The following is a 14,770-nucleotide window of genomic DNA, read 5'->3' as shown; positions in this document are numbered from 1 at the left end:
TCACTGTCACGCTGTGTTTACCCAAAGACTTGATTTCAGTAAACCATTGGTTCAGAAAGAACAGCCTAAGAAATAGACTGGCTTAGTGAGAGCATGGTGAGTGTGGATCGAGAGTAAAGCTGCATATGGTCTCTCAAACACACGCACTATCTCTCCCTCCTTCAGATCATCCCCACCAGGTCACCACCTTTCAATCTCTCTCTCTTTCAGCTCATTCCCTCTCCCCCCAAAAAAGGCCCTTACTTAACCTGATTTTTCTTCACCCCACATAACATGCCTCCTTATCCAGCCCTCTTTATTCATCCCCTTATCCTATCTTCTCCAGCTCATTTTCCTTCCATACATGTCTTTTTGCCCTCTCTTATTCCCAGCTCTCTCCCACCCCAATTTATCCTCTATCCCTATCTCTATCAGGTTATATCCCTTTCTGTGCATCCTCTTAATCTCTGTTGACCCAGCTCTCCTTCCACATACTATATATTCATTTTCTAACTTCCCCTACTCCCTGTTTCCTCCTGCTCTTTTCAACTTCCATGCATCCCCTTAACCTCTGTTGTCCTCAGCTCTTTCCACCCAACCCCCAATGCACATTCTCAACCTCTTTCCAGCTAATATTACCTTCCACAATGTCTCTTCTTAACTCTTCTCCCCTACCCAAACACACATGCACACCATACCTCTTATCCTCCAGTTCATCTGTCCTTCCATACATATCCCATTATTCATTGACTTTTCCCACCCACCACCCATGTTCCCTTACCCCCTTACTTACCCAGTAGGTTCCTTTCCCAGCTTCTCATCCCAACCTCCATCTCTCTCCAGCATAATTGTTTTACATGGTGTAGCTGTCTATATTTCACAAACAAACGACTGCGACAACCTTCCTCTACTATATGGCCTCAGCAGGGTGAAATCAGTGTGGTATTCAAAATCCTGTGCTATTCTCAAAATTTTGCAAGAACAGCCCGTGACTTCAGTACCGCACTGACAACATTCTGTGAGAGCTGTGTTTTGCTGGAAAAACCTTGGTAGCAGCTGAATTAGAACTATGGCTCCACCTTCCACCAGCTCAAGATAACTTTTGCACAGCATCTCTTAAATTCCGCAATGCACGGTTGTACAGAATTCCTCCAGGAGTACGGTATTTGGTATCAACTAGCTGATTACCCGGCGTTGCCCAGGTGTTTATTTATCCCAATCTTCCAGCATCGATCGACTTGTATTAAGTGGTTATGCCTGGAACTTGGACTTAAACGGCATTGGGAGTGTCAGTATTCATCTCAGCGAGCCTGAAAAGTATGGATTAGGCACCAATATCTAATATCACCCCCTTCCCACCCCTATACTATTTTTTCTCAGATAGTAAGTGATATGTATACCAAGTTTGGTCCATGCTGCAAAAACTATAGATTAGACACTAATATCTGTCATTTTTATGTCACCCCCTTCCCCCATCCACATGTCACCCCTCCCCCTACACACAGTAGTTGTTACCAGATAGTAAGTCTTATGTATATCAAGTTTAGTTGAAATGTGTCCATGCGTTTATGGATTAGACATTAATATCTGTCATTTTCGATGTCACCCCTTCCCTCAACCCACCTCTTTCCCCCACCCACATGTCACTCTCTTCCTCTCCCCACCACAGTATATATCCCCAGATAGTAAGTCATATGTGTACCAAGTTTGGCTGAAATCTCTCCATGCGTTTCAGAGTTATGCTGAGTATTCATCTCAGCGAGCCCAAAAACACTATGGGGTAGACAATAAAATCTGTCATTTTTGATCATTTTTACATGACACCCCCCTTCCCACCCCCACAGTATTTTTCCCCAGATAGTAAGTCATATGTGTACCAAGTTTGGTTGAAATCTCTCCATGCGTTATGCTTGAACATACATACATCCAATTTTATATATATAGATTAGGAGTTGCATGCACAACTTGGTAGGTGTAATGCACAAAGTGTTAAGCACCACGTCCCGTGCATGAATCTAAAAGGAGAAACGGCCAGGGGTGGATCATGGGCGGTCCTAGAAGTTTTGCGCAGACCAACTGGTTGTCGCATAACTTAGGTGCAGGTATTTAGGCCAAGGCATAGCTGGCTTAAATGAGTGTGTCTAAAAGTTATGACAAGCACTGGCACTAAGCCTGTTTTTATAAGGGGGCACATGTGGTCTACTGGTTAAAGCTACAACCTCAGCACCCTGACATCACTAACATCACTGTAGGTGTAGCTAAAAACAGAAATGGCATTAGGCACCAGTAGGTGCCGCTGGAGGTGCAATTCATGTCAAAGGTAGGCACTTGAAATGTAGGCCTTGAAAACCCTGGCCTACATTTCTGCTACTTACCTTTCCTGGAGGTGCGATTCTTTAAACGGTGCCATCGTATGATTGACACACGATTGGTAGCTGCTTTAAAGTCGGCCGCCAACAATAGCGCCATTTACAGAATCTGGGCCTAAGTACCTAAAGACAGAAGAATGTACTCTTCAGATCCCTTATTCCTGCTGCAAAATGGTGAATCAGCAGTTATTTCTTCGGCCCCTCTCTCTCTCATGCTGTCATGTGGAACAGAGTGGGCAGGTTGGTGCAACATGAGACGTTTCTTTGAAAAGGATGAAAGGGTTTGTAATGCAGTGAGAAATCCAAGAAATAATGAGCTGGCAGAGTCTTACCTCCAGTGTCTGTTGCTGTATTAATACGGTATAAATAACACAGATATAGTGAAAATCAAATATCAGATTGAATAACACTTTCACATAAACAATGCAATATAAAGGAACAAAGCTACAGCACAAGCCAAAAATAAACCCAAACTGGGAGGAAAAAACCTCAGATGAAAGCCTTCCCACCGCCACAAAAGTGACTTAAGGCATTCAGGCAAAAAAACCTCATAGACATAAAAGACCTCCCCTGGGAAAATAAAAAGCTCTGTGCGGTACAATGAAAATTCAGTGTGGTCAAACTTAACTCAGACTTAACTCAAATGACGATCGGTACACCAACGGTGGCCACCGTTTCACATTTCTGCTGCCTCAGGATGCAGCCAATCCGATCGTAGACTTTCAGACGGTACTCGTAAAACATGTCTCCCTGCACACAAAGATCATGGAAACGTGCAGAAGTTACATGATACACAGTCTGATGAATTATTGACAGCACTTTGTACGGAACTCTGTTGAACAGGAACCAGTGCGGTTGTTTCAAAGAGGCGTCATGCACGTGCTGCTCCAGCTATTAATCTCGCCACCGAATTCATCGGAAGCTGTATAGCTTTACACTGTGATTTGATCACCCCTAAATACATCGCATTACAATAATCCAATCTTCCTAATATTATCACTTGCATCACTATTCAAGTCATGAGGCGCAAGCAATGGCTTTAGTCTGTACAACATATGTATCTGCCCATAACCTATCTGAATTGTTTTTGAGATCTGATGGCTCATTGACAGAGAACATGAGAACATTTCTGAAGCTCTTCCTCCTAACACACTGAGCAATGTAATGATACGATGAAGGATGAGCTAGAGGGGTAGGGAACTCCTGGTCCTCGAGAGCTGTATTCCAGTCGGGTTTTCAGGATTTCCCCAATGAATATGCATTGAAAGCAGTGCATGCAAATAGATCTCATGCATATTCATTGGGGAAATCCTGAAAACCCAACTGGAATACGGCTCTCAAGGACCGGAGTGCCCTACCCCTGAGCTAGAACATGGAAAGAGCTTAAAAAAAAAAAGACCCTACAAAGCTGGAGCCCGGGAAGTTGGTGTTAGAGCCCAAGGAACTCTGAGGCTGTTTGTTACTGAGGCAGAGGGAGCTTCCCTTCTCTCCCAGGCCTAACAAAGAAGAGAGGAGTTTGAGAGTGTCAACCCTAAGGGCTCTGGAAAAGATGGTACATCCAGCTAGTTAAGGCAACTAGTTTCAGCAAGAACTTGGGGGTTGGGAGGGGAGGAACCTGGTATGTACTATCTGCATTGACTGGGAGATGGGAAGGGGGTCATTTACCATTGGGGGACTAAGGTGTTATCTGGTCAGTTTGGGCACCTTTTTTGGCACTTATTGAAACAGGTCAAGCCCAAAGCACCCTATTTCTTGCCTTGGGCATTTTTCCATTATCCTAGACAAACATCCAAATCTAAGCCTGTCCTAGACCCACCCACAACAAACCTCTGATATGCCCCCTTGAGATTTAGATGAACTCCATAGAAAACCATTTAAAAAATCGGAAAGGGATTGGGACTTGTATACCACCTTTGTAGTTTTACAACCACACTCAAAAGCAGTTTACATACAGGTATGTCAAGCATTTTCCCTATCTTTCCGGTGGGCTCATACTCTATCTAATGTACCTGGGGCAGTGGAGGGGTGACTTTTCCAGGATCACAGGGAGCAGAGCAGGGTTTGAACCCACAACCTCAGGGTGCTCTAACCACTTTTGTGCCTTTTTGGATATTTTTCTGTTTTGAAAATGAGCCCTATAGTCACTTAACACAGTGTCCAGTGTGGCAGAGGCAACAGACAGTATTGTACATTAACAAACAAGTATTTATAAAGTATATAAAACTTTACTCCTGTTATCAACTTATCTCTCAAGCAGAGATTAAGGCCTAGATTAACTAAGCCCACCGATCTTACTCGATTCGTGGGCGATCTGAGGCAGGCCAAATGATTTCCCAACCATCTTCATGCAAATGGGGGTGATCGGAGGCACACTCCTCACCGACAACACGGATTGCTGGAGAGCAATCCCAACGCATGCGGAGACCATCTACTTTGCCTGTAGATGGTCAGCGCATGGGTTTGCTGTCCATTTTTTTTTTGGGGGGGGGGGGTTTACTCGCCCCCGACTTTCCTGCTCTCTGCTGCTCTTCCCTGCAGTGTGAGCCCATGGTTTTAACCCACGAAGGGGAAGCGAGAGGGACGGCAGCGGGTCTCCTCCCTCCCACCAATGTGCGAATACTGCCAACTCCACATGTTGCAGGGTATGGAGGAGAACCGAGGGAGGGCTGCGGAGGAGAAATTTGCGGCTTGTGCCCAGCGCGACATCAGGCTTTTAAAGAAGACCGAAATAGAAGTCCTTGCCACCCCAACTCTCCTGCTCTCTGCCGCCCTTCCCTGCGGTGCAGCTCCGCTTTAAACCCATGGGTTAAAACCACGGGCTCGCACTGCGGGGAAGGGCAGCAGAGAGCAGGAGAGTTGGGGCGGCAAGAGCAGGGCTCTTGAAGGGCTGGAAGTGCGGCGATGTATCTCTGAATGCCACCTTTCTGGCCAGAGAGCAGAGTGGCAGAGATGCAGGGCGGCAAAGAGCAGGGGGCTATTTTGATGGTTTGATAGGCTGCAGGGCTTGGATTTCAGGGCAAGGACAGTTGGCAATGATGTGAGAGACTGGTCCTCAGCAATCGCTTCTTTTGTGATTGGCCAGCCCTTTGGTGCTCCTTAATTTTTTTTGTGAATCGCTGCCTTCCTACTTTTAGATGCCCTTCCCTTCCCTTCATTTGCATGCGCGGATCAGAATCGGATCAGGAGGAAGGTTAGTGAATCGGGTCGGGGTTGCAAAGGGGTCGTGACATGATTGGTGGGCTTAGTGAATCTAGCCCTTCATACAATTCTCTTTTCCTGCTGCTTGGGTGAGACAGGATGACTCAGCAATTTTTATGATTCCATTAACAATTCAGAAGATAGTCGCTGTGAGCTCAGATGCTGGTTAGTGGCTTGGAATCTAATAAACTATACTGGGACGGTGGATCATCAGGAATCCTGCAGATGTGACAAACAGCATTTTATCATTCAGCCTAGAGATGATCCCAAACCATACGTTCAGGGTGCAAGTTTTCCCGCTCATATTTTGAGTCATTGCCTTTAGCTTTCTGCATGGCTCTATATTAAGATTTCAGTAGAGGCTACATGCTCAGACATCCATGCACGGCTCTACCATGAGCCTTCTTCATTTTCTCTACAGAATTTTTTATCCCCCCTCCCCAACATCTGTGCCAACAGAATGTATAAGATGTTTAAAAAAAAAAAGGCCTAAAACATTTTCTTTGACTCTGTTTTTTTGGGGGTTTTTTGCAAATTGAGCAGCTGTGAGCATTGAAGGCAGTGATGAAGCGGACAGGTACCTCTGGATAAAATCAGGTTTTGTAGTCAGAAATTAGAGAGGAGGAATCACCTCATTGACACAACCATTCATTCTCTAAATATAGCATTAGTTTAGTAGATTTCCTGCTAAAGTTCAATATTGCGTGCAAGTCCTAAAACTACTTTTAATTCAGACACAGGGGGGGGGGTTAAACACTCTTTAAAATGCAATCACTGTTGATTCTTATTCACAATTAGTTGCCATAATGAGCCAACACACTTAAGACAAACAACTCAGGATAACATCAGGCTTTGTCGGTCACACTGCTAATTACATAATAAATTAGAGGGCAGGATTACCTCATGTATTTATTTATTTTACAAATTTTTATTCCGCATAAAATCTATTGCGGATTACAATAAAAGAATCCCAATATCAGTACAAAAATCCCATTCACTCCATATTTAAACTCGTGTTTTGGATTTTTTTTAAAGTCCCGCCTCCCCCTCCCAATTCTAAAGAACTGACTTAACAGGTTTGCACAAGCCCTTTCTCGTTCCTGGATGGCTTTGTAATCCTGGGCTTGGTACTTTGCCAGGGATTTTCCCCGAAAGCAGTGATTGTCAAAGTCATAGGGGCTGTGGCTTTTCCCTCCTCTTCCAGGTTTGTCTTTCGCCACGGGTAGATCTACGCTCAGCAGCACTTCAGACTTGCTACAGCCCGTAATATTATCAGCCAGAGGAGGGTTTCTGCTAACCAGGTGCGTTCTCTCATTCTCTGCTTTCATCAGCTCTAACTTTTCCATATTCAGACTAAGCAGGCAGCTTTTTGAAGAGCACAATTATACGGGATCTCAAGCAGTACAATCCGGAGAACGTGGGAAACTTCCATCGAGAGCTCACTTTTTCAACCTTTCGAGAAGGTTGAGCTGCATAATTACAAAAAAGCAACCGAGGGGCCGCTGAAAAAGTTAACAAGACAGTGTAAAGATTGAAATTATTGCATAGAATAAATATTAATTCCCTTTTGTTCATGCATGTCCACGGTGGGGTGGGGGGGTGGGAAATATTTTATGATTTCTTTTGTTTATGATTAATTGTTGGATATAAGGGAGGGGTGTTATTTGATGAAAGATATAATTTGATGATATAATAAGTAATGTTAAAGTATGAAATGATTGTATTTTGTGTTATACTTATTGTGAGTTTTAAAAAATGAATAGATTTATTAAAAAAAAAAATGTGGAAAGTTATTTCACACTTTTCGTTTCTTTTTTTTTTTAATTCTTTATTCATTTTTAAAACTTAAATTATGCACAAAAGATGATGCATTTACATAAAATATTAACATTACAGCACAATATACTTAATAGAATAAAGACAAGACTTATTTTCCCCCACCCATTTTCCAATTAACCAACACCTCATAAAAATACCTGTAAACCTCTTAACCAATGCCAAAACATACCATATTAAATGAAACGAAAAGTGTCAAGCAAAGTGTAGAATAATTTGTAAGTTTCATGGCTCCACGTCATTTTCTTCTTGGTTGGGCTGAGAGCTTTACAGGGGTAAGATACTGAAAAGTTATAGGAGGGAGTCAGAATCCTGAAGCAAGAAAAGGAAGAAGAAAAAAACTAAATAAATCTGCTATGTTACTCTGATCGAGCCCCGCATTATCTTCACCCATCTAGACAAGCTCTCGGGCTCACCTTTGCAAGCAGGTGCCTCAGAAATTATAGAAATCTTTGGAGGGGGTGAAGGCACCAGAAACCCAGAGGTTTCAAGTTACCCTGTTTCAGGAGGAAGACTATAGGCCAGTTCTGAATTTCAACTAACCTCATCCTGATGTGTTATAGGTAGTGGGTAAAATCAGGAACTACAAATACTGTACATCCCAAAGAAGCATGGTAAGTTTAAAACCAGAACTGGTCAAACAATCTCCTTCCTGGAACTGTGTGACTTGGCAGCTCTGCTGATGAAATAAGGGTAATGGTGAATTTCACCCATGGTTTCAGGATTGTTAATCCAAGAATTCAACAACAAATTTTTTTTTACGGGTTTCAAAATACTTTCCTCAGAACTTATAACGCTAGGATAATGGTACAAGAAAAGTCTTTGAAGTAAGTCTCTCAAACAATTCCAGGAGGGAGACTGTAGGACAGTCCTGGATTTCTGACCACCTCATTCTGGTGCATTTTTTTTTAACCTGCAGTACTAATTGCAATGGATAGAATCAGGAACTACAAATTCCACACTGCATTGGGATTTAAGTTTTTAAATCCAGAACTGGCCAAAACAAAGTCTCCTTCCAGAAACTGAGTAACTTGGCAGCTCTGCTTAAGCTGATGTGGACACTCAAATTTAGATGAGTCCTTCTATTAGTTTGTTTCCAAGTTTATTAGTTATTTATATACCGCCTAATAATGGAGGTTGTCTAAATAGTTTTTCCATTCAGGTACTCAAACATTTTTCCCTATCACTGAATGAAACAATTGCATGAATGGACAAGAAAGCAACCTAAGAGTTGCAATACTAGAACAGACCAAAATTGTTGCCACACTGGGACAGACCGAAGGCCACTGTTGGAAACAGTATCCTGTTCCAAAAGTGGCCAATCCAGGTCATGAGTACCTAGTAAGATCCCAAGGAGTAAAACAGATTTCATGCCGCTTATCCAAGGAATAACCAGTGGATTTCCCCAAGCCCATATAAATAATGGCTTATGGATTTCTGCTCTAGGAAATTATCCAAACCTTTTTTAAACCCTGCTAAGTTAATTGCTTTCAGAGTTGAGTGAAAAATATTTTTTCCAGTTTATTTTAAATCTACTACTAAGTAGCTCCATTGCATGCCCCCTATTCCTAGTATTTTTGGAAACAGTTAAACAAGCAATTCATCTGAGTCCTATTTATGGCCACTGGTGCTCTCGTATGGAACACCTCCTGACTATGGAAACCATGTATCTGTCTGATTGGGATACTAAACAGGGACAAGTGTTGCTTACAATTTGGCAGCCCTTTGTGGATACCTTGACTCCACATGCATGCAGCCTTGTCTTATTTGGTTGCCCCTGACTTAAGTTTTTGCTGTTCTTTCCCTTACATTCCTGGGGTGGGGTTGGGTGAAGGGATGGATAACTTCTTAACTTGTTGGTCTTTGTGACGCTGTATTTGCTTTTTGTTTCATTGTATATGGCAACTTTTCTTCTGTGTTGCATTGTTGTACTTGATTATATTTTCTTGAAAATTTCTTAAATATGATTGGAACCCCCCCCTCAAGCAATTTAGATTTACCCTTTCAACATCACTCAGTATTTTATAGACCTTTATCATATCTCCCCTAAGCCATCTCTTCTCCAAGCTGAAGAGCCCTAGCCACTTTAGCCTTTCCTCATAGGGAAGTCATTCCAACCCTCTTATCATTTTTGTCACCCTTGTCTGTACCTTGTCTAATTCTGCTATATCTTTTTTGAGATACAGTGATCAGAATTACAGTATTTGAGGTGCAGCCGTACCATAGAGTGAAAGGAGTGAGAAACAACCCAAGAGGCAGAGCAGAAATGCCAAAGGAATAGGAACTACTAAGATTACCAGAAATACAAAACACAGCTTGTCACAACTGGACTCTAAAATGTCTGAATAGCTTTTCCTGGAAAACAGGTGCTTTCTAACCCAAAGGTCACTGGTTCAAAGTATATCCCTACATCAGTTCTCTTATAGTGATATAGATCTCTGTAGACTATCCTACTAATGTTCAACAACTCTATTCCAAGGGGGGTTATTAAAACAAAGATTGCACTAGAATTCAATGGATTGCTTAAATGTAGCTTCTGAGGTAAGGTCTTCTTAATTTCTTTGTAGACTTCTTAATGCTTCACTTTAAACCTATTGGGGTGAAGATAAAGGAAAGAGATGGGACTTGATATACTTTCTTTCTGTGGTTACAATCAAGTCAGTTTACATATTTTATAGAGGTACTTATTTTGTACCTGGGGTAATGGAGGATGAAGTGACTTACCCAGAATCACAAGGAGCTGCAGTGGGAATCGAACCCAGCTCCCTAGGTTCTCAGACTATGGCACGAACCACTAGGCTACTCCTCGCTCTGACTGAATCACTGCTCATGGGCTGCCTAAAACTTAATTGTAGGCATGTTCCATTGTTGCAAAGTACTATTTGCTGTTGCTTTGTTTGTTCATCTGTATGGATATGTGTACTAGGGACTCTCTCTGTGGATACATTTGACTGACATTTAGTAGGAAGACCTCTTACTGGGATTCCAATACTATTGCCAAACCATTGAGGTAGAAGGCCTCACAACCAGGAAAACAGGGCCATCCCTAAATGTATGGGTGGTCAGAAACAGCGATTCCCCCTCCCCCCCCCCCCAAGCTGAGCAGGAGTCCTCCACCTGCAATCCTACCAGTGGGTGGTGGTGTTTCATTATCACATTTCCAATAGGGAGGAACAAGCAAGCTCTGCAGGACTCCAGGGAACCTGCTTGTCCCCTAGTGATTGAAAACACAGTACTGAAGCACTGCCTCCACCACCATTGGCAGCAATGCAGTTGAAGGACACCCGCTCAGCTTTGCAGGAACAGAGGCAGAAACTGATGCTTAACGTACACACTTACTTACACACACACACATTGTGACTTGGATTGGCCTCCGTGAACACAGGATACTGGGCTAGATGGACCATTGGTCTGACCCAGTAAGGCTATTCTTATGTTCTTATGATATACCACTTTTTGACCCAGTACAGAAAAACAATAGGGCACGTTCAAAGACAAGGATATCTCTGCAGTTAGCACAGAGAGAATATTCCATTCCAGTAGTGTAGAGTTAAGTAGCACTCAGTGTGCCATAGGGTTACCAGATGTCTGGATTTCCTCAGACAACTCCTCCTTTTCGAGGACATGTCCGGGGGGTCCGGATGGCTTTTTAAAACCCGGCACTTTGCCGTGATAGCTTCACCGAGCTATCACGACAGCAGGAAACAGGGCCAGTGTTGTGCAAAATGAGTACTCTTCTATAGCCTAGACATACCCAGGAGCAGGAGTAAATCCCAACACTGATGTCAACGGACATAAACTTGCATTCCCTTTCTGAAATTGGGAATGCACATGTATGTTTTCACCCTGCCCTCGTATTCACATTTTGGATGCGCATGCTTTGGTGTTCTAAAATCAGGATTTCAATATATAAACTATATATACAGTATACCTACATAGTAGTTCATGTGCTTCTAAAATGGCCGCCTTAGCACATAACAACCAATATTCAAAATCAACTTCTACATGTAACTTAATTTTTTGTTGGCTTCAAATTATACACACATATGTAACTCTGTGGTTTAGAAACAAAGGAAACGTTTGGCTTACCACAGCCAAGCAGAGTCTCTAGGGTTTGTAGTCAAGGCATATACAGGAATCATCTCTTCCTTCCTTCTTCTCTGGGCCTCCCTAATCTAGTTCTGGCTCTGCCTCTTATACTTCCTTGTAGCTGCTTTCCTGATTCCTTCTTCCTATGTCACTTCCCCCTAAGGAGGCGCTTCCTATCTTAAGGTGGCTCCACTATTGTGAGAGAGTTTCCAGCAGGAGGAGTGGTAGCATCTTATACATTCTCTCATCAAGAATGTGTGTAAATGGCCAGAATACTGGCATACATATGTATATATGTGCACATACACTTATAAATGGCAATGGGCTATTCTTTAACATGGTGCCTATATCCAATGATGTGCCCATCATTTACCCACGTGGTTATTTACCTCAGGACCATCATGTCCCAGTTTCTTGAGCCAGCACAGAAGTCACAAATAAGCCAAACCACCTCAGGTATTCTGCTTAAAAGATTTAGCACTAGAAAGAGAGGGGGGGGGATACTGTATTTTGAGCGAGGGTCTACAACAAGTTTTGATAAGCAATGTGTTTGTTTTTGGCAGGTTGATATGTTTGGCCACGCTATATTTCTCTTTTGTGGAGCCCTTTTTGGGAGCACTTTCGGGTATCCGAATGGCCAAATCAGCGCAGCCTGTGATTCAATGCTACCCAGTCATGGTAATACTGCACCACAGACGGCCCAGGCACCCTATAGCATCTCTGTATCTCAGAGCTCATACAATGCAGGTGATGAAGTCACAGGTGGGTTTTATTTTACTTCTCCTTCCTAAAGCAATTTCTGGACTTCTGTAGATGCCTGTTGCCACACAGGCTAGATTTATTCATTCAATTTTCTATACTGTTCTCCCAGGGGAGGTCAGAACAGTTTACATGAGTTTATTCAGGTACTCAAGCATTTTTTCCTGTCTGTCCTGGGGGCTCACAATCTATCTAGTGTACCTGGGGCAATGTGGGAATTAAGTGACTTGCCCAGGGTCACGAGGAGCAGTTGTGGGTTTGAACCCACAACTGCAGGGTGCTGAGGCTGTAGCTTTAGCCACTGCGCCACAGCCTATTCGCACACATAAGAAGAGATTCTGCTGTATTTCCACATGGGCACATGAAGATCATAATTCTCACATTTATTTCTAACTCTGAATGCACGGTTTTGTTTCCCAATTAGACTTTCAATACGTAAAATTCTTTTTCTTGTTTATTCATTAGTTTCTTCCTGACAGCTACAAAAATTCACGAGTCCATGGATATGTACTTTACCCACAAAAAGACTGGGCAATTTTCAAATAATCCATTTACCTGAGTCAATGGTGTTTGTAAATTTCTTTCATTATGTAAATAGAGCACAATATTTTTTTTTTTTTAATTGTAGTACGATTTTTTTGTAGAACGATATAAAAAAAAATTGTTTTCATTATGTAAATATAGTACGATATTTTTTTTTAAAAAAATTATAGCATACAACTCAAGAGGGAAGGCCATGGGAGGAACATGGGTGGGTCCCAGGATTTAGTCAAAATGTTATAGAAAGAAGCAGTGGTGTAGCAAGGGTAGGAGGCACCTGGGTAGGAAGTGCCCTTCCGCACCCCCCACGCCGCACTCACGCGCCCTTCCTTCCCCCCCATACCTTGTTAAATCTTCGCCAGCACAAGCAACTTCTTTGGCCTGCTGCTCCTGCCAGCGCTGGCCTTCCCTCTGATAGCACTTCTTGGCCCCGTGATCTGGAAGTGATTTCAGAGGGGAGCCAGGCCAGCATGATCAGCAGGCCTGAGAAGTTGCTCCTGCTGCTGAGGGTTGGGGGAAGGGAGGTGTGAGCATGGTGGGAGGGGGATGGAAAGGTGCTAGCACCTCCCACCAAGACAGCGCTGGGGACAGTCCATGCCCTTACTAAGCCACTGGAATTAAGTTCTTTCTGTGCCCAACTTCTATTACCTGTGTATCAGGATTTACACCAAGTTTTAGAAGACTTAAGTACAGCACCATCAGTTAGGTGCAAGATCCATCCTAAGATGGTATTCAGCCAAGGGTACTCTTTACTGAATACTCTCTCAGCATGGATCTTTCCGGCCACCATTTCCTGAATCTGGCCCCTAACGCCTTTTTAATGGTCCTCTATATATCTTGTAAAATTCTGCATACATTTTATGATTGATATATTTATCCATATACACATATAAATACCTTTGTCCTGGAAATTGTCTTTCCACTATGGAATAAGGTACATTAACCAAATAACAGCAACTTTTATCTGTGGAGCAGTGGCGTACCTAGGGGGGGGCGGGGGGGGGCGGGCCGCCCCGGGTACCAGCCCTGAGGGGGTGTTCCCGGCCTTGCCGCTCAGTCCCCCCCCCCACGCCCGAAGGACCGCTCGCCCCACTGACCTTCCAGCACACCTATGAAGCAGCCCACAGCAGGATCGCGACGTCAGCAATCCCTCAGCTGCTTGGGCGCTGCTTCCTGCGCCGCGGTCCCGTCCCTCCTCTGACGTCAGAGGAGGGGGCGGGACCGCGGCGCAGGAAGCAGCGCCCAAGCAGCTGAGGGATTGCTGACGTCGCGATCCTGCTGCGGGCTGCTTCATAGGTGTGCTGGAAGGTCAGTGGGGCGAGCGGTCCTTCGGGCGTGGGGGGGGCAGTAGCTTAAGGTAGCCCGGCGCAGGAAGCAGCTCCTAAGCAGCGCAAAGATAGCTGACGTCGCGATCCTGCTGCGGCTGCTTCATAGGTAGTGCGGGGAGGCCAGGGGGGCGAATGGTCCTTCGGGGTGGGTCAGGGCATCAGGCCTTCAGGGTGGGGCGGGCGGGCGGGCAGGCAGACTTTCAAGGGGGAGGGGGGTGACAGGCAGGCAGGCAGGCCTTCAAGGGGGGGTGCAGGTCTTCGGGGGGGGTGCAGGTCTTCGGGGGGGGTGCAGACCTTCAAGGGGGGGACAGGCAGGCAGGCCTTCAAGGGGGGGGACAGGCCTACAAGGGGGGGGGGACAGGCCTACAAGGGGGGGGGGACAGGCCTACAAGGGGGTGCAGGCCTACAAGGGGGGGGGACAGGCCTTCAAGGGGGGACAGGCCTTCAGGGGGGGTGCATGCCTTCAGGGGGGGTGCCGACCTTCAAGGGGGTGCAGGCCTTCAAGGGGGGGACAGGCAGGCAGGCCTTCAAGTGGGGGGACAGGCCTTCGGGGGGGTGCAGGCCTTCGGGGGGGGGGTGCAGACCTTCAAGGGGGTGCAGGCCTTCAAGGGGGGGACAGGCAGGCAGGCCTTCAAGGGGGGACAGGCCTACAAGGGGGTGGGACAGGCCTTC

At 44.7% G+C, this 14,770-nt stretch overlaps 1 protein-coding gene across 2 annotated transcripts in view; it reads left to right on the top strand.

Annotated features, from left to right (window-relative positions):
• The first annotated feature begins 6,722 nt into the window (after positions 1-6,722).
• Positions 6,723-14,770, top strand: part of LOC117346938 (putative ferric-chelate reductase 1) — a 76,887-nt gene continuing 68,839 nt past the window's right edge. For both annotated transcript variants that reach the window (XM_033917226.1, XM_033917227.1), the window contains exons 1-2: positions 6,723-6,847; positions 12,035-12,233. In XM_033917226.1, coding sequence (XP_033773117.1) covers positions 12,041-12,233 — 193 coding nt within the window. In that variant the 5' untranslated portion in view covers positions 6,723-6,847; positions 12,035-12,040. The remainder of the gene's footprint in view (positions 6,848-12,034; positions 12,234-14,770) is intronic.

The sequence above is a fragment of the Geotrypetes seraphini genome, chromosome 12 (assembly GCF_902459505.1).
Source record: "Geotrypetes seraphini chromosome 12, aGeoSer1.1, whole genome shotgun sequence".
Lineage (NCBI taxonomy): Eukaryota > Metazoa > Chordata > Amphibia > Gymnophiona > Dermophiidae > Geotrypetes > Geotrypetes seraphini.
Note: the sequence above shows the minus strand (reverse complement) of the source record. Positions and strands in the feature narration are given on the sequence as shown.